This window comes from Nanorana parkeri, unplaced genomic scaffold (genome assembly GCF_000935625.1).
Source record: "Nanorana parkeri isolate BGI_ZX_2015 unplaced genomic scaffold, ASM93562v1 scaffold237, whole genome shotgun sequence".
Classification (NCBI taxonomy): domain Eukaryota; kingdom Metazoa; phylum Chordata; class Amphibia; order Anura; family Dicroglossidae; genus Nanorana; species Nanorana parkeri.
The window spans coordinates 1,247,330-1,270,058 of NW_017306505.1; the positions used below are offsets into that span (position 1 = coordinate 1,247,330).

At 43.6% G+C, this 22,729-nt stretch overlaps 1 protein-coding gene across 1 annotated transcript; it reads right to left on the bottom strand.

Moving 5' to 3' along the window:
- Window positions 1-11,859: 11,859 nt before the first annotated feature.
- Window positions 11,860-18,362, bottom strand: SLC52A3 (solute carrier family 52 member 3). Its single transcript, XM_018556410.1, has 3 exons — window positions 17,293-18,362; window positions 16,614-16,737; window positions 11,860-12,140 (listed from the first exon to the last, which is right to left on the bottom strand). Exons 1-3 carry the CDS (start codon window positions 18,318-18,320, stop codon window positions 11,928-11,930), a joined length of 1,365 nt encoding a protein of 454 aa, XP_018411912.1. The 5' UTR covers window positions 18,321-18,362; the 3' UTR covers window positions 11,860-11,927.
- Between the last annotated feature and the right edge of the window lie 4,367 nt (window positions 18,363-22,729).

Below are 22,729 nucleotides of genomic sequence, written 5' to 3' on the forward strand. Positions count from 1 at the left end.
GGCACTGGTACTGAATGGAAATTGTGTAATAAAGCATGAGAACCATTTGCCTCAGCTGTAAGGACCACCCACTGCCAATAGGGAAGATGGCCCATGATGTCATTGGACCAGGTAGAAGACCCTTGGCAATGGTGAAGAGGAAGGAACTGAGATGTACTTGTACCAGGCAGAAGAACCTTGCCAGTGGTGAAGAGGAGGTAGCCAAGAAATCATTGGACAAGGCAGTAGAACCTTGCCAATGGTGAAGAGGAGGGAGACGAGACATCTTTAGACCAGGCAGAAGAACTTGGGCAATGGTGAAGAGGAGGGAGCAAAGACGTAATTGGACCAGGCAGAAGATCCTTGCCACTGGGGAAGAGGGGGGAGCCGAGACGTCATTGGACCAGGCAGAAGACCCTTGGCAATGGTGAAGAGGAGGGAGCAAAGACGAAATTGGACCAGGCAGAAGACCCTTGCCATTGGTGAAGAGGAAGGAACTGAGATGTCATTGGACCAGGCAGAAGACCCTTGCCATTGGTGAAGAGGAAGGAACTGAGATGTCATTGGACCAGGCAGAAGACCCTTGCCATTGGTGAAGAGGAAGGAACTGAGATGTCATTGGACCAGGCAGAAGACCCTTGCCATTGGTGAAGAGGAAGGAACTGAGATGTCATTGGACCAGGCAGAAGACCCTTGCCATTGGTGAAGAGGAAGGAACTGAGATGTCATTGGACCAGGCAGAAGACCCTTGCCATTGGTGAAGAGGAAGGAACTGAGATGTCATTGGACCAGGCAGAAGACCCTTGCCATTGGTGAAGAGGAAGGAACTGAGATGTCATTGGACCAGGCAGAAGACCCTTGCCATTGGTGAAGAGGAAGGAACTGAGATGTCATTGGACCAGGCAGAAGACCCTTGCCATTGGTGAAGAGGAAGGAACTGAGATGTCATTGGACCAGGCAGAAGACCCTTGCCATTGGTGAAGAGGAAGGAACTGAGATGTCATTGGACCAGGCAGAAGACCCTTGCCATTGGTGAAGAGGAAGGAACTGAGATGTCATTGGACCAGGCAGAAGACCCTTGCCATTGGTGAAGAGGAAGGAACTGAGATGTCATTGGACCAGGCAGAAGACCCTTGCCATTGGTGAAGAGGAAGGAACTGAGATGTCATTGGACCAGGCAGAAGAGCCTGGACAATGGTGAAGAGGAAGGAACTGAGATGTCATTGGATTTGGACCAGGCAAAAGACCCTTGTCAATGGTGAAGAGGAAGGAACTGAGATGTCATTGGACCAGGCAGAAGAGCCTGGACAATGGTGAAGAGGAAGGAACTGAGATGTCATTGGACCAGGCAGAAGACCCTTGCCATTGGTGAAGAGGAAGGAACCGAGATGTCGTTGGACCATGCAGAAGACCCTTGCCAATGGTGAAGAGGAAGGAACTGAGATGTCATTGGACCAGGCAGAAGACCCTTGGAAAAAAAAGTACAGTATGTGTGCATTTTGTTTTAAAGCATATGGAGGTGGGTGTAGGTCTTGCCCTTCCTACTACAGCATCCAAGATGGCCTCCTCTCCTGTCTACCCCTTGGCCTATTAATGCATTCAACTAGCATATGTGCCTGAATTTGTGTTGCTATCAGCCTCAGGTCATCCCCTGCACAGCAGCGTGCAGCATTTCAATGCAACAGAGTCAAAGGAAGTCACAGGAAGTTCGCAGTTGAGAGCATTTCTGACAGGATCATTTATCTGTAGCTGCAATTTTTAAAGAGACAATAGGGGCAAATGGTCATGTGTTGCTGAGATGTTCATAATCTGTTTTTGCCCTTACCTAAACTTTTATTTTCACAAGGAATTTCCTATAGTTTTAAATCTGAAGCTTTCTTTTAAATAGTGCCTGGTGATCCAGCCATGAATTTCCGTGTTCAGGGTGACAACGCTCTGGCCCTGTCCCCTAATTGTGCTCCTGCGTTGTCACCCTGTCACATAGGCTTCCAGTGGAGACTACAGGTGGCCATTTCAGCACAAACATCATGCAGTCATAGTCCATTGTTGTCACCGTCCGGAAACCCACCCTCAGAAATACCATGCAGCCAACGCCGGCGTACTTGTAGACAGGAAATGGCTGCAATGAGGCTGCAGGAGATCAGCAGCAATGAGATGTAAGGGGGGAAAAAACTGATAAAGAAAAGTTGTTGTTTTTTAAATTGCAATCGTTTATAATATAAAGTGCTACAGCAAAATAAATGTTATTCTGCTTTCATTAATATGCCGCCTGAGGTAAAGAAACATGATAACAGAACAGGTCGGTGACACTCCTTTAAACGCAGCTTTGTGTTTTGGAAACACCATCCCTTCCCCCCTCCCGTGGTGGTATATCCCTGTAATACCTCAGCCTCAGGCACTCGTCTTTGACCTTGGATGCGGTTAATTGCTGCACATCTTGTCCTCTCCTTGTACCGCCGGGCACTCTGATATACTGACTGTATTGTATTGCTTTTCCTTTTTTTTTTTTTTGCTACAGAAGTATTCAAGATAAAACCAAACTCAATAGGAATGCTTCAGGAGTAGCTATTAATGTAGAAAAACCCGAGAAGTGCACATTGCAGTTTATACTTTATGACTTAATAATAAACCCAGTTAGAGGGATCTTGTGCTCCAGCTGGGGGTTTGCTTGCAAGGTGGACCTAGAATGTGATAGATGTTTCCATTATGGGGGCAGCATGCTCATTAATGTGCAAGTGTAACGCTTCCAGGTATTTATTACCTCTCACAGAGATCACAGTACACCCCCTGACTATTCATTCATCTGCTTTAATCTTCAGAAGGACACCGCCATCTCTGTTCAGGCGTCAATCGGGGGTCACTGTCTACTTCCTGGACTGAGATGTCGGCTCAGAGATGACACAGTCATGTCAATCCGGGTGCTTGTGCACACAGATAGATGACACAGACCAGCCCCCGCCGCAGTTTTTCACCTTGTGACTCGCTACAAAGTTACAATTTGACAGTCAAATCACTGAGGGAAAAGGAGACTAGTTCACACCAAGCGCGTTCCAGGAGCAGAGCAGTTACAGACCAGATCAAAACTGCGTCCAATGTATTCCAATGGTATTTTGGGCTCTCGTTCACACCGCAGCGTTAAGTTTGAGAGCATGTAAAAAAAACCTGCAGCAAGCCCTATTTTTCCTGCTCTGGAACGCATGCAAACCCTCTGGAATGCACTGAAAGACCATTTTAAACTTTAAAAAAGTGTTTTTATTTTTTTTAACCAGAAACGTCCGGGAACACATGAAAAACGCGGCAAAAAACACGGTATAACACACTGCACTGCGTGTGGAGAAACTCATGCAGATCTGGTCTGCATTTGGTGTGAACAAGCCCTGAGGAAATGCTTCCTCCTGCCTGCAGCAGACTGATGGCTTCATCTCAGCCCAGGCAGAGTCACTGGACTAGAGCTCAGGGATGGCTTTCTATTGAAAACTGGTACGGTCGCTGTACACTGTAACATGTAAGAAAGTTTTTCATCAAGACTTGTAAAGTTACTACACATCCACTTTAAAAATTCCTTGCTAATAAACCTTGCAGTATGCCCCTTTGTAAAGGCACGGTTGTTAACCGCATGAATCGCGGCAAACTGCGCATGCGCGAGAAATCGCGGCAAACGGCGCATGCGCGAGAAATCGCGGCAAACTGCGCATGCGCGGGAATGGCGGCAAAATGTGCGGGAAACCACACAGGAAGTGAGGTAGCTGTCAGTATCCTGGGACTATTTAAGGAGGAGTCAGCCTCTCTTTCATTGCTGATGGTCTTGTCAGCTTGCTGTGTTGTATCCTGTGTTCCTGTATTGTTTAAAGCCTGCCTCTGACTCGGATTGCCCTGGACTACTCTCTTGCTTGCTGCCAGCCCTTGACCCCGGCCTGTTTCCTGGACCTTGAGATTGCCTTACGTTTTTGTACCTTGCCTGCCCGACCGGATTTGACCTTGGCTTCCTGACCTCTCTTCTCAGCTGCTCCCACGCAGTGCTCGTTTCCAGTCTTCGGCACTCGTGCTCCTCGTTGCCCTGCGCCCTTCTGTTCCAAACTCCAGGGGTCGCGGGACGCGAACCGCAAGAGGCGCCTCCCCATCTTCCAGTCTCAGCCTCAGGAACGTGATACCCTTCCTGTCTGCCATATACATATATGTGTGGCAGCATGGAGTGAGCATACGCATATATGAGGCACCATGGCGGCGAGCCATGTCCTGTACTGCCACATATACGGTATGCTGCATTGTTTTGTATCGGGAGCCGGCTAAATTGGTCACAGTGCTGGGGGTTCGCGATTCAGCATGCTGCTAACACAAAACAGCAACACATATATGTGACAGCATGGAATAAGGCCCACCACTATGCTGCCACATATATACGTTATTGTTTTGTGTCTGGAGTGTGTTCAATAGGTCCCACTCCTATGCTGCCACATATATGCATATGCTCACCCCCATGCTGCCACAAATATGGTTTGTTGTTTGTATTGGGAGCGCGCTCAATAGGGTCCATGCTTATACTGCCACATAAATACCTATGCTCGCCCTGTCGGGAGCGTGCTCAATAGGGCCCACCTTTATGCTGCCCCATACAGTATATGCGCATACTCACACCTTTGCTGCCACATATATACTCCATTGTTTTCTGACGGGAGCGTGCTCAATAGGGCCCACCTCTATGCTGCTACATATATACCTATACTCACCCCTGTGCTGCCACATATATACTTTGTTGTTTGTGTCGGGAGCATGCTCAACAGGCTCCACGCTTACTCTGCCACATAAATGCCTATGCTCGCCCTGTCCAGGGCATGCTCAAGAGGGCCCACCTTTATGCTGCTCCATACAGTATATGCGCATACTCACCCCTTTGCTGCCACATACAGTATATACTTCAAATTTTTGTGTCAGGAGCGTGCTCAATAGGGCCCACCTCTATGCTGCCATATATATACCTAATTGTTTTGTGTCTGGAGCGTACTCAATAGGGCCCACCTCTATGCTGCCACATACACTGAGTGGCCAGATTATTATGACCACCTGACGTTTGTAGGCAGATTAGCTATAATTTGGCGCTGAACTTGCTAGAGGGCCAGACCATTATAAATAGGGAAGCGGGTTGTTTACCACGACAGTAGAAGTGATTTGTTTCTGAAGATACGGGGAAACAACGTGATTTAACAGCCTTTGAACGCGGGATGATTGTTGGCGCTCGGAGCCATGGAGCGAGTATCAGCAAAACAGCAGAATGTGTTAAATGTTCAAGAGCAGCTGTTGTTAAAGTGTTTAAAGACCGGACTGTCAGCCGAAAATCTGGGTCTGAACGTGCGAATTGTGGCCGTCAGCGACTAGTCAATGTTAGGGCAGAACGGGGGAGGGGCAAGACTGGTACAAGACAACAGAAGGGCAACAGTGCAGTGTCAGATTCCTCGCATCACCTTTCAACATCTCGTGGAGTCATCTCGTGGCCCAACGAAGTACTGATAGGGTGGCCATAATAATCTGGCCACTGTATATATATACCTATACTCACCCCTGTGCTGCCACATATATACTTTGTTGTTTTGTGTCAGCAAAATACTTACTAGGGCTCACCCCCCATGCTGTCACAAATGTGCATATGCACACCCCCATGCTGCCACATATATGCCTATGCTCACCCCTATGCGGCCACATACATAAGCTGGCTTGAAGGGGTAACCCCTAAAACAGATGTTGGATCAATTCTCTGGATCGAAATTTTCAGATACTCAGTAGCTATAACAGTGGCCATAATTAGTTGTGAGAACCTCATTCAGTCCTTATTGTACAATTCATTATTCATTTGGCTTTTACCGCCTCACGCAGCAGGGCATTGCGCAGATGTGCCGGGGACGAGACAAGAGAACAAATTGTACAAAAATCTGCCAGGTTACGTCTATGTGTGTCAGGCAATACAAAAGATCATTCAAGAGTCGAATCTATAACTAATGGGCGGGGGGGGGAGGGGGATAGCTTGTACAAATTAACATTTAGGTTTGGTAGAACTGTGTTTCCCATCAGTGTTTTCCACTGATATCGCCCGCCGCATAATCTGTTTGTTACCGTGTAGCCGCTACCGTAGCATCGGTAGCCCCTTCTGTTCTTCCTGTCACTCTCAGATAAGAGATAGAGATCTTCTATTTCAAGACTGGCAGATATTTAAGAGGACATCTTCTGCTACAAATCAGGAAGCAGTCTGCTGGGACCGGTGGAGAAATATATTCAAGCTCGGCTTTCAAGGTTCAGTCAAATCCTTCCGACCGGGGCTAAGCCCAGATCCTTTCTTTCATATTTACTCCGCATGCTTGTGTATATTTGCAGTTCTTAGTTAATTTCCACCTACTAGGAGACCCATCTTACCGGCGTGGGCAGTTATTAACACAGCCTGCTGCGTCAGCAGACTCCACACTCTCTAGGAAGCTGACTCAATACACAATATTGAGGTGTTGCATATGATGAGGAGCTGAGGGGATTGCCTGTCCGCTCTGTAATTTCTTATTAAATCCCGCAATTTCTCCCAACAATGCCAGGTGCTTTATTATTTATGTGCTAATTTGTACTTTTCAAATAGGTCAGTGGGCTGTATCCTGTGCTGAGACATCGGTGCAATAGGAAGGGACTCTAGCCAGATGAAAAATGCTAGCTTTAAACCATGCAAACATCCCCCGTCTTGGCACAAGTGATATCGCCAATCAGGCATAGAAAGTACCGGGTGAAATTAGACATCGAAGGATAGCCAACCTGACCTGCAACAATAGCTTCCATTCACACCTCTCAGACACAGTTATGCACTTTAAAAAGGGAACTCCAGGATCTAGGACAAAAAACTAACCCTTGCAGTCAGACTAACCCAACTGGTAACTCAACTGCAAGGGTTAGTTTTTTTTTTTAAAGAACCTCACATTAGGGAAGGGTCGGGTTTTGTTAATGTTGCACTGGTTGAGATTTCCTTCATTTTCTGTCCTGCTGACAGGAAGTTTTGATTGAGATTTGCTTTAAAGCCCCAATAAGTACAGATACTTGCGTTGTTTCTTGGCTCCCTCCTCTCTAGACATGTGCGATTCATTTCGGAAAGATTCGTTATTTGGATGAATGTTCGGAGATTTGCATATATCCGAATGACAGAAATGACGAATAAAAACAACCCCGAGTTTCCGATAACGAAAATTTCGGAAGAAATTTGTTAGCGGTAGTCTGTACAAAATTTTGTTTCTGGACGAATATTCGTTGCAGCAAAGTGGCATTAGACAAAAGGGAAAAAAGCGTGTGGTTCCCCCCCAATTGTTACCAGAGGTCTGGTAGGTATGTTAGGAGGGCCCCCCCCAAGTTTAAAAAAAAGTATGTTGAGTTCTCCCCAAAAGCCATACTAGGCCCTTAGGAATTTTAAGGGGGACCTGATATAGCTTTTGGGGAGAAACCCACGCACTTTTTTTTTATTTTACTGGGGGGGTCCCTTCTAACATTCCTACCAGACCTAAAGGGTCTGGTATCAATTGGGGGGGAACCTCACGCTTTTTTTTTCTCTCTTCAGCAGGCTGTTAAAAAAAATGTCACTTTGCTGCAACGAATATTCATCCAGAAACGAAAGTTCGTACAGACTACCGCTAACGAATTTCTTCCGCATCCTGAAACGAATTGAGTTTTGGACCCTAATCCCGAAAAACGTAATCACGGAAAATCAGAATAAAAACAAAATGAAACAAATGTTGTGTGCCGGTGCACATGTCTACTCTTCTCCATGGCACTGGTCCCTTGAAGAAGCATCACTTTACTGCCTGGCCAGTTGCAGATCTCTGACACCATCATGTACACTGCAGGAAAAGCCAGTCCCCTGCCAGCAGCTGCATAGTGGGATCTTTGTTCTCTGTGGGAAAGCGGTGGTCTCTCTGCAGAGGTCTGACATGCCACCTGCTGCATCAGATGGCCCTAGCTCTGTTGCAGAAGGGGGCTTGTCGGACCTCTTCCAAGAGATCACTACTTCCCTACAGAGAGCAAGGGCCCCACTCTGTAGCATGCCAGCATGATGCACGGTTTTCTACTCAGGGCTTGGCTGTTCTTTTAGAGAGAACACAATTTAAGGCTTTGCATGCCTTTTTTGGATTTATATAGCTAATTTAAGCGGAAAGTTCAATTGGGTTTAAATAATTCAGATGGGAATAACTTAATTTGCATGTTCTAGGGGAACAACAGAACTCTACAGTATAATAAAAATGTCATAAGAATAAATGGAGGCACTGACTGTTAGTTGAGCCATTCAGAGGTGTGATTTATTTTTTGGTCCCCAGTTTGTCATATCTGTAACGCACTGAATTGAAGGACACATCCTTTCCCACAATAAGAGCAAAGTTGGGGTCCCAGAGGAAGGGCACAGTAACACTCTGGGTCAAAGCAATTAAGCATCACCGGTCTTCAGAATCTTAGCATCATTTTCCCAGTTGTGACTGGGAACAAGTCACAAGACAGTCCGAGGAGCAGAGTTCATTTGAGTTCTCAGACGTTTGTCGTCCTTCGTCCAGGTTAGGGGGTGGGGATGAAGGACAGCAGCTCGAGAACAGATGGGAGAGCAATGGCCTGTCCACCCCTCCAGGCTGAACCAGGAGCTCATGAGAACATTCGATGACCAGGTGGTGCCAGCCCCCCTGACCAGCTGCAACTCAGGATCCATCTGACAGGCCGAGGCAAGGAAGAGGCATTGTCGCACAGCACTTTGCATCTCAATGCAGCCTGCTGCACTGCTACAGAGGAGCAAAATGAGCATTTTATTGTCTTTGAGTTCATTATCCGGGGCCGGCACAATAGAACAGAGGAAGGGCAGCTCTCTGGTGGCTGGTGGAGGGGACAGGGGGTGCTAAATGACTCTTTATCCTCCTGTTATTTTCACATTAACTCTGTATGTCGCTCACCTAACCCAGTAGCTTCCCTTATTAACTTCCTTCGAAATTAAAAAATGTGGCCAAGTTCACGGAGAAATATTGGAGGGCTGTTTATGTCAGTCAGACGCAAGGAAACATCACTAAGATGAATAAACCTAGCCCTATTGGTGAAATGAAATTGCATAATTGTAGGTACAAGCTACAATTAGTCCACAATCACACAAAACCATCAATAAGTTCAGTTGAAGGAAGCATTTGTAGCTATACGCACAGTTGCCAGCTGTCCCTGACTTCCAAGGGCAGTCCGAGATGTCCATGGAAAACATTATCCTTGGAAATGTATCTGATTCTTAAAAGCATCTGCTCTATAAAATACAGATTCTTTAATGTTACTGCCGCCCTTCTCATATGATCATCCAAGCTTTTTTACACTTAATATTTACAGTTATATAAAATGTCAAAAATATTTATTTAAGTCATTTATTCTTATTCATAATAAAAAAATCTTTAAAGGGAAGTTGGAGACATATTTGGGTCCGGTGATCTCATGGGAAGTTGCACACCCTGTAGTTACGCTTGAGTTCGCCATGATGGCATTGTAGCACACCCTTCATCTCCAAGACGGTACCATTGGTTCGCTGCTTCAATGGCAAAGTACTAGCTGATGTGGCAGCGGGGTGCTCTTAGATAGCAAATCACAAAAACGATTCTTCCATTTAAAGCCACTCGGCCAGCATTAAGCTACGAAGAGACAGAAGAGAAGTACTCTTATACTCCCCAGCGGTAATATTATCATTGCAGTGTTTGCCTTCAGAAAAGCCCCGCGAGCCTAGAACCATCAACCCGGAGAGGCATTTAATTATTGAGCTGATAATTGTCATGGAACGCTGCATATCGCCTCTCCACAGCTTGTAATTGATAAACAGAGTCCTGCAGCTGGCGCTCCTATATATTCTGATTAAGAACAAGGTACATACCCCCTCAATGTCCCCCCCCAGCTTTGATCCCATTTCTGAGACAGGACACCTCATCTACAGGAGTCTCAGCTGCATCTTGCATCATGACGGCCAGGATTCGCTCTCTCTGGAGGATTACAAATGTTTCCTGCCAGCCCTGTGAGGGTTAACGTCTGTTCGCCAGCTACTTAATGAGAAAACGACACACAGAGCAGATGAGGCACAAAGACAGTTTATTTATGACTATTTGGCACAAGACGCAGAGGTGAAGGTTGATCTGTGGCGACAATGCCGGTGGCAATGTTGCATTGTTCTCACCATAATATCCAATATAAAATGACTACCTCGACCGGGGGGACGCCAAGGGTATTGTGTGCTTAAATGTACTCACTTTGTTGCTTTATGCATAGTGTAAAGCTATCTAATTTTGAAGGGCTGCAAAAAAAAAGGTTTGCACAAAGGCGACCCTTGCTGCTGTTTTGCAGTCTGTTTGTTTCTTTCTGCTAAGATAGAGGCAGGAAAACTTCAGACAACTGAAGTGCATCAATAAAGTTACCGTGATGTGTCCTGGTATTATCCAAGAACCACCTGCACTCCTTACGGTCTTACAACCTCACACTATTAGTGGTGCTAGAGGTGATCGCGTGGATGGCGCCGTGCAAAATTCAAAGTCTTCGCAGTGGGTCACCAGCACACACAAATGGTATTATTCTTTACGATACAACGATATTTTTTTGGGTTGCTAATGTTGAATATGGATAAATCATTTATTTTTCGACCCCTTTTATGCGCTGGTGTGGTGGAAGTTGGGCTATTGTTTATGTATCAGGAGTCACCTGTGGACTTTTGAGGGCAATTATGGCGTACTGTAGTTTAGGAATCTTTCTGTACTCCTGTGGTACATAGCATTAACAGGAAAGTGCTTGTAAAGTAAATAGAGGGAATGGTAAATACATAACTTGATAAGTAAATGGAGGGAAGAAACAAGGAAATTTGCACCACAGGTAGATTCTGTGGCTGCCAGTTATCATTACTTGGAAAAGGGTTTTTAACCTGCCCAATGGACTTCTTCCCCAGACAGCCGCAGGTCAGCGGGACTAGGGCCTATGTCAGTGGGTTTTGGTTCACACAATGGTGTCAATAATAAACCCATCTCCAATGCAAGTGGATTACACAAAAAAAGCATCTTCAAGCCCAAAGCCTGTAAACACAGGTCCATACGAGTGAGGTCGGCTGGGTTGGGCACCTGTCGCCTCATCTCTTATCACCGACTTAACATTCATAAAAGCATTACGCAGGCCACAGGTTACATTGTTTATTTATTGAGGTCAAACAACTTAACCTGTAATGCAAAGTTTGAGTAACTTTTCATTGACAAATACTTTCCCCCGTTTTATCTCTTTTTATTGGTGAACCACTTGTCTCTTTATGTTTTGGAGCTCCAAGCTGAGTTCCTAAGCAGGAGCTGAGTTTCCGTGAACTCTGGATGGTTATTATAAACCATGCAATATGGATTATGTATTATTTGATGGTTTCCAACAAGTCTGAGACAGCCCGGGCCTTGGTTACACCAAGGCAGAAAAGTTGGGAGGGATTCTTTACAAATTTCTACGTTTTTACATGGAGGTGTTAAGGTTTGTTGAGTGGCCTGCAACATTTGCTAAACCTGCTTATGTTCCTCTACTTTTTAGAGGTGTCTTTTTTGTCCTCCAGCAAAAGTTTTAGTTACAGTTGTGGTATCATACAACTGAAACCTTTCAGGCTAAGATTTACCCTTGGAATGTCATTTTACTTCTAAGGCCCCAGTAAAGTATTGTAAGTGCCAACATAGAGTAGAAGCTACAGAGAGTAAAGTCTGCATCGTTGTTCAACCACTTCCATTATACTAAGCAGGATTAGTTGTGGAAGAGGAGTGTACGCTTAATTAAAGAGGACGCATCCATAACCAAAGAGTGCTAATACTAAATACTCTATATGTTTACTGCTAAATATATTTATTCTCTGTAGTGCTTTTTACTGTGCTTCCATGCAGAGGTATATATTTATGTATGTCTAGCTTCCTTGCAGTCATCTGTTCTTAGCTGGGACAGTTCGTATTGCAGAGATCGGCCGAATTGAAAAACCCATACACATTGACCATGGGGAACATGACAAGCGCCCCAATCATGGATCCCAACTGCACTACCGCTCCACACCACAGAAGGGCGCTGTGACTCTGGCTGCGTAGAATCACCCCAATCATGACTTTAACATAACTCAGCGTACCGATGAAGAGAACCCAAGAGATGACCTGAGGGGAGATCCAAAGAAACAGGTGTCAGTACATTTGTCGTTACTTACAATCATAATAATTTACCTCAAGCATGTCACACAGTATAGAGGAATGGGACCTACATGAACATAACTAGCAAATAGATCAAATGTTGCTTTTTTCACCCCTACATTGGCGTCACTTTGTAGAAGCATTACGCGTGCCCTATTTTCAATATGTGCCTTGTTTGCAAATATTAATGGCCATTTCCCCCGATGGAGGTTTGCTGAACATACATTATATTATTGATCTATGCGGTATTTCTGTAAATTTCACTACACGATCTTGGGTTTTTGCTATATTTGTAGATACCTTTGCCTTTGAGGTGTCAATTAAGAACAGCTAAATAGGAGACATACCAGGTGGGGGGAAAAAATCAGAGTTTCATGAAACTGAAGAATACTTTCATCAAGTTTTCCTAGAAATACCTCCCCAAAGGTATTATACTCACCCCCCACAATGTATTATACAGTACTTACCTGTGCAAAATTCTGCCAGTTCCACAATGTGCATCCCATGGGAAGCTGCACAGCCACCGCTGGATACTCACAAAGTCTTCTGCGGATGCCCAGACAAAACTATTCCCTTCTATTGAGAAGCCATCTTTTAGTTTTCTTTTTTAGGCTATTTTTACTTTACTTTCATCTTGTGATGCTGCAACACATTCTGTCCTACGACAACTACACTGACCCACCGTACTGTATCTATGAAGGAGTAGCATTGTCACCATAGGAAGTGTATTAGGTGTACAGGACAACCTCTCCTCTCCTCAGCTCCATAACATAAGGAGGGTGTTCTTTCTACATAGAGAATCGGTACCAATGTTACTGATAACGTTTCTCTGCCTGTGCCGCACTCTTTATCAGTTCAACAGATTTCTGACGGTATCAACAGGTAATTTTGCACGTACCAGATATAACAAAAGACTAAGGGGGTTATTCACAAAGGAGCCGAAGGATCCGGCTGATCCTTCGGCTCTCTTCATCCTTCGGTGATCTCATGGCTGGCTCCGCCCAGTTGTAATGGCAGATCAGCGTCCCCAAATGACCTGGGGACGCTGATCTGTCATTAAACAAAAACAATTGGGCTCCGCCCAATTGTTATTCATTGGCCCAGACCCGCTAGAAGACTCTAGCAGGTGCCGGCCAAAAGGAAAGAGTTGGGCGGAGTTAGCTGTCACTGCTAGCTCCGCCAAATAGGTTTGTTTGTTTGTTTTTTTTATCTTTATTTATTTTTTAAAATGTATTATTTATTTACATTTAAAAAATAGTTTTTAAACTTTTTTCACTATTTGCCATTCTGCTCGGTACCACAGAGCGGAGCGGCATTCGGCTATTTACTCACTCCTGTTCGGCCCCTATGTAAATAGGAGCAAACGGCAGCGAGTGAGCTGCCCGAGCTTCGGCTCAGCCGATCCAGATGTTGGATCGGCTGAGTCAATGTCCTTCTGCACTTTGGCTCAGCCGAACATGCAGAGCGTGTTCGGTTGACCGAAGTGCAGCCGATGTACGGCTGAAATCAGCCGTACTGAACCGAAGTGAATAGCCAAACGTTGTTCGGCTCACTTCACTTCGGCTGGGTTATTCACTCGGCAGCTTTGTGAATAACCTCCTAAATTGCATATTTAACAGATAAAAAGGTAGCAAATAAGTTATTGTTCTGGTTTACACTGTGTTCATCACACACAGAACAATACTGATTCCGCATGAGAGGAAATAATCAAAAGCGTGTAAAAGAAGAGAATGTGAATTGATGGTACATTGTGACGATCGTTTTATCCTTTTGGAAGCGTTATCTTGTTGATCAGACAAGGTGGTCACGAAGTATAAAGTTTGATTGAGAGTCTCAAAGCCATGGTACAGAAGCAGCTTTTGTAGAAGAGATTTGTAGCAGCTAGAAATCTTTTTGATTATTTTGTCTGGAGATTTGTAGCTGCCTACAATACACGTTTATGGAAGTACAAATCACTGGCGACTGAAGTAGCTAGCAAAGATGGCTTTTCCATAGCTAGCTGCAGAAAGGAAACCTATTCTGATAGACATATGGGGGGTGCCATCTCAGAAAATGACCTGGAAGTAAGTGGAGTTTGTAAAGTCAGGCCTGCATACGTCTTCTGGGTCAATAACTCAAAGTATTGCAACCAGTGACAGCTAGGCAATAGGAATTTTAAGGACGGGTCAGCAATGGCAGCCTAGGGATACCTATCAGAACCGGTTTCTATTATGATCGATATGCAGCATGTAAGGTAAGATCTTAGTGTTGTAGAACAGCTTGGATGAATGTTTTTGTCATTTTAAGTTGAGTTGCCCTATAGACAGGCATACCATGCCCAAATTTTAAATCATGAATGGTAAAGGGGGTGTACAATTTGTCCACAACTGGATGCCATGGCCCATTTGTTTCATGATCTTTGCTGAATTGAGTGATCAGATTTCCAGCAGAGACACCAATTGGCTGGTCCTCATAAATAATAACAAATAATGGGACCTAATGCCAGCATTTGGTCACTTTACCCATTTTCATATCATACCAAAGCAGCAACTTCGGCAGCAAAAGTATTTTATTCTGCCTGTTACATATTAAGAGGTTAAAGGCAAGAACTGGGTGGGAGGGGTTCTGGTTTAATAATAGGTGTGCTTTCAAGCCGCAAAGTCAGAAGTGGAAAGATAATGATTTTGAAGTTTCCCTTAGACCTATGCTGGCCATACTCTTATAGATTTTCTGCAGAGTTTCTGTGGTCAGATGGAAAAAGTGCAACAGATTCCTACACCTACGCTAAACTGTGTGGATAGAGCAATCTCTCGCTGGGCCAAGCTTCAGTATCTTGCTAGTCGGCCCCCGCTGGCTCTCAAAATACCTGAACAATGCCTGCATCCAATCAGATTTTTCAGGTATCTTGACAGCCAGAGGGGCCGACTAGCAAGATGCTGAAGCTTGGCCCAGCGAGAGATTCCTCCATCCACACAGTTTAGTGTAGATGGAGGAATTTGTTGCACTTTTTCCCATCTGACCATAGAACATATGCAGATAATCTAAAGGTGTATGGCCAGCTTTAGAAAACTAAATAAAGAAGGAATCATTGAATACCACATCAGTATGTTCCCGGGCAGACTCAGTGCGGTGTATGACCAAGTGCCCCTTTTTGGGACAGGTTCTCCTTAATATGGACTTACTGGGAGATAAAAACCCTGTGTGAGCAGCCATTGGCCAACTCACAGTCCATATATTTGTTTCTTCCTTGACCTAAGGCTTCTTCTTTGGAACTAGCAACAGTGCAGGAATCGGAGGAACCGCCAGTTTAACCTGAGACTTTTCACACAGGTGTCTTGCCGCATCATAAACTACTTCTAATAGACAGTAAAGTGATGGGCTTATGTTAGTCCTTTCTAGTATTACATTTACCCTTGGTCATAGGTGTAATCATTTCCTCACTGCTGGAAATTGAAGTAGCTCTAGTCTAGTGCTTATATTGAAAGAAAGCAGGTTCACAACACCACCTTGTGACAGCACAGAGCAGCTGCAACCCAACAAATGTAGACTAGCATTCATTAATCATTCTTCCAATTGTTTATAAGGAAAGTGCATGGGCTGCAGACTCAGAAACTAGTGAATAGCTGTATGTTTTCTGGGGAAATGTCCTGCTGCTTTGACTTGCTCCTGAGTTGCTTTCATTTAACTTGTAGGTTGGTCATGAGTTGCTTTGAGCGGGCTTTTGAATGCCTCTAGTAGGTTTTGCATTCAGCTTGACTTGCATGGGAAGATTAATTGTTTGTGCTTAAACATGTGCTTGTATACCAACTGACAGGGTTATTCAGTAAAGGGTGAAGAAGGAGAAGAATCTAGGACTACATAGCTGAACTGGAAAGTGAGCTGAATTGGAGAATGTTTCCAGATCAGCTATTTTGTCCTAGATTGCTCCCTTCTCCTGCCTTCTCCAAACTCTTCACCCTTTTCTGAATAACCCTGTTAGATTTTTCTGTGTTCAGGCAGATTGGTTTATGCCTGATGCCCTGGAATTCATCCCTGCTCTCTGCAGACAAAGAGAGAGAGAGAGAGAGAGAACGGCTTTGTGGTTTATCCCAGGGCAGCTGAAACAAACACTTCTGCTGGAGGATACAAGCATATGGCTGAATAACACTAAGGGCTAGTTCACACCAAGCGCGTTCCAGGAGCAGAGCAGTTACAGAACAGATGAAAACTGCGTCCAATGTATTCCAATGGTATTTTGTGCTCTAGTTCACAACACAGCGTTCAGTTCCAGAGCATGTAAAACGTGACCCGGTTTTACAAAAACGCGGCAAAACACAGTGCACTGCGTGTGCAGAAACTCATGCAGATCTAGTCCGCGTTTGGTGTGAACAAGCCCTAAACGAGGTAGAAGATAAAAGAAAACAATTTACTTCTTGCAAATTCATACAGTAAATAAGAGCTGTAACTTTTATGTTTACTTACAATAAGGGCTACACCCCAATTAGAGTTTTGTAGAATGGGGCATGGACTCATTAATGCCGTCATCATGTTGTAAGCCCCAAATCCTGTCCCAAGCACAGACCAGAACACCAAACAGAGGAGAGACCTGAAAGCCAGACCATGCAGACCATTTCAGGGTAATGTTAGTGAGCAGTACATCAAGTTTATCATCTACAAATAGAAAATGCAGTACAATCTAGAATAGTATAAAAAAGAAGAGAAGCTGCACTCTGGATTAAAAGCCGCATAGTACGGTAGTAGTACTTAGTAGTCCAGTGCAAGTCAAACCACCTAAACTTCACCCTCTAACACATTTTACTCACAATTAGCTTAGATTTGTTTAGGTAGCCCCTCACATTACATAGCGTGTATAACAGCTAATCATTTATAAACAACATTCCATCTTTATGTTAGTATGGAGTTTCTTTGACAGAAAAGGTTTGATTGGAGAAAAATGAAATGAGATTTGGCTGCCTAAACAGTCAATGACTGAATCAAGAGCTGGGGTTTTATCGTGAGATACCTCTTGTAAAATGCAATAGCATAAAGCAATCAAATTTTAGCTTTATAGCACTTTGTTGTAGCCCGGTTATCAACACCGGCATTGGTTTGCTGCTTGTTAATGTATATATTAAATATAGGTTCTTAAAACAACACTCACCTGCTAGGTAAGAACATGGCAATCAGACAAGCTAGAGGATTTGCCATGGAGCCCAGGGCTGCTGCCAGGTGGTATGCCAGATTACCATATGGCATGCATGAGTACGTCTGTATGGAAGGAAGGACTCCATTGGTGAGGGCATTCACCCATCCAGTGAGGAAGTATATGAGTGCATAATGGCCATACGAGTACACCACTTTATTTGTTTCTGGCTTTGGATTATTCACATTGCTGGTGCTGTCACCTGTCTTGCTTGCCTCCGAAGGCCCTGTGTCGCATGTTATATCTGTTGTTGAGTAGGAATTCAGGGTGTTTGTACTTTGAAGCAAAGCATTCTTGGAGTTTTCCTTCTGGGAAAGTCTACTTAGGAAGAAAAAAGCCACCAAACAGAAAACCATCATGATGAATAAAAGAAAAATGAAGACCTGAACAGAGAAGTTGGCCGGGAGATACTGAGTCTCTATGTAGTGGTCGGTTTGGCTGGCATTGAACCAGCCTTGTGTCACATTCTCAGTGTGTGTTGAATTGATACACTTTATCATTCCTACACCTTGGATCAAGGATAAAAGGCCTGGGATGAGCCCGCTAAGGCCCTCTCCGATAAAGTATGTAGTTATATACTTGGGTTGCAGTTGCATCATGAACGGCAGAAATGTTACCGAAGAAGTGCAATCCACTAAGGACAAGAAAAAGGTCAAGACCAGGAATCCTGTACTGTGCAACTGGCCTCCTATCCAGGTGGTTTCTTTCCAGAAAAATGCCAAAAGGAACAATGCCACGATTCCCAAACTGATTATGGTGTATATGGTCCAAACTTCCTTTAGCTTCCCAGGCTTCCACTTGTGCATTATGGTAACAAATAAAGGTCCAATGTTGGCCAACTGGATGAGAATGGTGAGGTAGGACGGTAAGTACCATCCTTCTGGCAGCTCATTGACGATGAGCGGAAGTTCAACCCATAGTCCATTGATGGCCACCCATGCACCAGTCCCAAAGATGCAAGCCAACAGGTGAAGAACCAAAGCCATCTTTGACCAGTATTCCTTGCCCAAGGCTCGTCAAAACATTTGTAGCAGTCGACAAGCTGCTTTTAGATTCAACAGCTCAGCGAAGATAACTTGATTATTGTGTCTCTTATTCTCAAAGGACCTCTCCTTAGAGTTCAAACAAACACCGATTGTCCAGCACCCGTTAAGATAGCACCCGGAAGACTTCTGTATCGCACTGTTTTGTTGAGCATGTAATTACCATCAGCATGTCTTTTTTCTTTGCTTTGTTAGCAGTTATCGAGAAGCAGAAGAACAATTTTCTTTTTACACTGATCCTGTGTCCTCGGTTTGTTTGCAGTTCTTACATTTCACATTTTCATACACCACTGTAGAAGGAAGATTATAAATATTAACCTTTTAATACCAGGACAAAGTATTTTAGATAACATCAGCCCCGGCAGCTCCAAAAAGGAAAGGGTCATGAATTCAAGTAAGGATCATGGGTGAGACACTTTACAAGTCAACAAGTTTGGGGTTGCAACAGAAAAATCTGTAGAACAGCCATGAATAAATACTGCACTCATTGTGTTCTAGCAGCTTCCTTTGGTATAAAAGGAAGGCCTGGGGGAATTAAATGACTTTTCAGATCCTAACATTTGTACAGAATGTGCTACATCTTATCTCTTCGTCTTTTACCAAAGTCCACTCTGCTATTAGCTACCTATATCTCTTCAATGTTTTATTTATGAATCACACGATGATCTTCATTGAAAACTCTTAAGAATTTCAGCATAATTTATAAAACACTAAAAGGTAATGTAAACCTGGCATTTTTCCATCTTGAATGGGGAGAAGCAATGGTTCATGTTAAGTGTGTTGTGGATTTCTATATATTAATCGATGGTAACCCTAAAATGTAAAATATTTTTACCTTAAAGCAAACCTGTGCTATCATAATGAAGACAATTCCCACACTTCTAGGTATGAAAGTGTGGCATGTAATTCACTCCATTTCACAGTGGTGGTGCTTGGCAATTGGCCCAGCAATGTCATAGGGTAGAGTCCTCAACCCTGTGTAAGCTCTGACTGGAACAACACAGCAACTATGAGCCTCTGGGTAGCGTTGCAAACACTTTTCCAAAACTGAAGCTGTTAATTTTTTCGCCTATACTTGGGGTCCACCATTGATTTGCAGAGAAACTGTAATGTGGTATTGTGCAATTCACATTCCTGGGGTGCTTTACTTAGAAGATTTATCCACGGCCTAGGCAAACACAGAAGGGCAGTACAGGTAGACCACAGAGACCAGACATAAGCTACAGGTTCTATCAGTGAATTTTAGACATCAGTTGTCACCTTACGTTACATTTTAAGTAATATAATAATGAGTAATATAAAATAACACAAAGAAACCCCCATCTTCACAACTTTCATTCAGTCAGTCAGTTTACTCTATGCTTTGTATTGGCTTTTAAACCACCGTCTCTAATCACAAACTTGCAATGTGGGAAGGAGCAGCAAAACACAAGCACTGTATAGCACTACAAAGCAGAACATAAAGTTCTAATGCAAAGTATCTAATGAGCAACTTTGGTTGTTAAAATATTACTATATATTGGGTACAGCATCTGCTTTATTCTAACCTCTTTAACTGAAAAATAAACATTGACAGGGTTTTTCACAAAAGGGTGAAGAGTTGGGAGAAGGCAGGAGAAGTGAGCAATCTAGGACAACATCGCTGAACTGGAAAGTGAGATGAATTGGAGAATTTTTCCAAATCAGCTATGTTGTCCTAGATTGTTCACTTCTCCTGTCTTCCCCAAACTCTTCACCCTTTAGTGAATAACCCTGTGAAAGGTTTATCCATTCCCTTCAAACATAGAAAATACATTTATTCCCCTTTTGCCGGGATAATGAGGTTTAGTAGCTGCACTTCTATCAGCTCCTCCTATATGCACACTAAACTCTACCTGACCTATGATCTCGATCATGCTGCTACTCTAAAACAAAGAATGAATTGTAAGGCGCTGTGGAACATAAAGACGGAAAATATGAAGCAATTCATTTCGAACTTGTGTACTCACGTTGATGAACTTTGTGAGAAAAACCATCACCCTTCGCCTGCATTTTATGATAGAAGATACCCAGAATCTATACCAGTACGCAGTTGTTCATGTGTGAACAGTTTGTGCTCGAGCAATCACTGCTATGGCAGTTTACAGCCCTTCCCACTAATACTCACTCACCTGGTTAATTTTTCCACAAGCCAATGTTTACTGTGTTCATGCCGACCCATTATTACGCAGTACCTCCTTTTTCGCCAGCTCTTAAAGGGCTCAGGCTCTTAATATTTGGCCTACTGTTTTTGTAAATCTCAGAAAAAGAAATTTTGTGCCAGGTTATTGTAAAATGAAAAGCTGCTGAAATCACAAAAAATACCACCATATATCATGTTTACCACTTTTCCTTGCCATGGAAGAGTAGCTATTATTGTGTTTAGGACCTGATACCCTTTAACATTGTTATGATTACAGGCCCCCAGTGGATTGCCCAGTATGTCCCAGTAGACCCTTACCAATATGACTTCAAATATGTCAACAGCACAGTTTTACTTCGCATATGTATATCGAGGAACACAAAAGCTGAAAAAAATTCATATAATTGTTATTTTTTTTTAATATACAAATGGAAAATCACAAATATGCAAGCTTGATATAACTATTGAGATTTTTTTCTCCTGTTTTTGTCCAATGAAAACATGGAATCCAGTTACCGTTACTGACAAGGTTACACATCACACCTAACCTTATAACCTTATACGCCACGAACATGTATACACCTCTGTAGTGTGTTCCCTCCCAGCATGATCTATTGGTGGAATCTAGACACCTTTGTAGTGTGTACACACCCAGCAGGTGTGTTGTGCAAAGCCCTGCATGAATTGCAAGGTGATGTTGTGTAAATTAGCTCTACGTTGTGTTGCTTGCGTTGATGAATGCAGGAATGTAAATGCATGAGCTAACCATTTTTGTCTAAACTGTGAAGCAGCATTATATATGCATCATGTGCATGATTTTTTTATATATGGCATTAGTGGGAAATATGCTTTTAGAGACTTGCATGCCGCTATTAGAGCGGCATGTAGCCTATGGCGCAGGCTACACGACGCGCACGTACGTAAATACATAAAAGCGCGCCATAACGGCGTGAAAATGTGACACGTTGCTCGTGTTTGGTTGATAAATACGTTTTGCTGTGTAAAAATGCACACGCACCTGGTGCGTGCGTGTGTTTAGGTTAGTAAATCACCCCTATCAAGTCGATTTCCCCATAATGTCAGGTCCATTTCTCCACCAAGTCAAGTCCATTTCTCCACCCTGTCAAGTCCATTTCTCCATCAAGTCAAGTTTATTTGTCCATCAAGTCCATTTCTCAACCAAGTCAAGTCCATTTCTCAACCAAGTCAAGTCCATTTCTCCATCAAGTCAAGTCCATTTCTCAACCAAGTCAACTCCATTTCTCCATCAGGTTAAGTCCATTTCTCCACCAAGTCAAGTCCATTTCTCAACCATGTCAAGTCCATTTCTCCATCAAGTCAAATCAATTTCTCAGTCAAGTCCAGTCCATTTCTCAGCCAAGTCCATGTCTCTGTCAAGTCCATTTCTCCATCAAGTCCCTTTCTCCATCAAGTGGAGTCCATTTCTCCATCAAGTCAAGTCCATTTCTCCATCAAGTCAAGTACATTTCTCCACCAACTTAAGCCCGTTTCTCCACCAACTTAAGCCCGTTTCTCCACCAACTTAAGCCCGTTTCTCCACCAACTTAAGCCCGTTTCCCCACCAAGTCAAGTCAATTTCCCCACCAATTCAAGTCCATTTCTCCACCAAGTCAAGTACATTTCCCCACCAAGTCAAGTCCATTTCTCCATCAAGTCAAGTCCATTTCTCCACCAAGTCAAGTCTATTTCTCCATCACGTCAAGTCTATTTCTCCATCACGTCAAGCCTATTTCTCCATCAAGTCAAGCCTATTTCTCCATCAAGTCAAATCAATTTCTCCTGTTTGATTCCAGTTCAGTAATATACAGTAGAAAAACCTGTTTAGTTGTATTATTTTTATTTCGGAGACCCAGTCCCATACCCCCATGAATGGGTTCCCATAGGGGTATGGAGAGCCCTGGATAAGAACCTGTGTCATGGATTGTTTTAAGGACAAACATTCTGACTTATAAGCAACAGGTAAACTTTTCTCAAACTATAGTGGACATCAGCGTGGAGGACTAAAATTCTCCATCAAAATTAAAGCTAAACCTCTGACAGATTAAAATAAAAGTTTAACTGTGTTATGTATAATTTGAAGGAATAATTCAGTTTATTTTTTGCATAGAATTGGTATAAGTACATGAACTCGTCTTGATGTTTGTCAAAGCCAGGAACACTTGGGACAGAA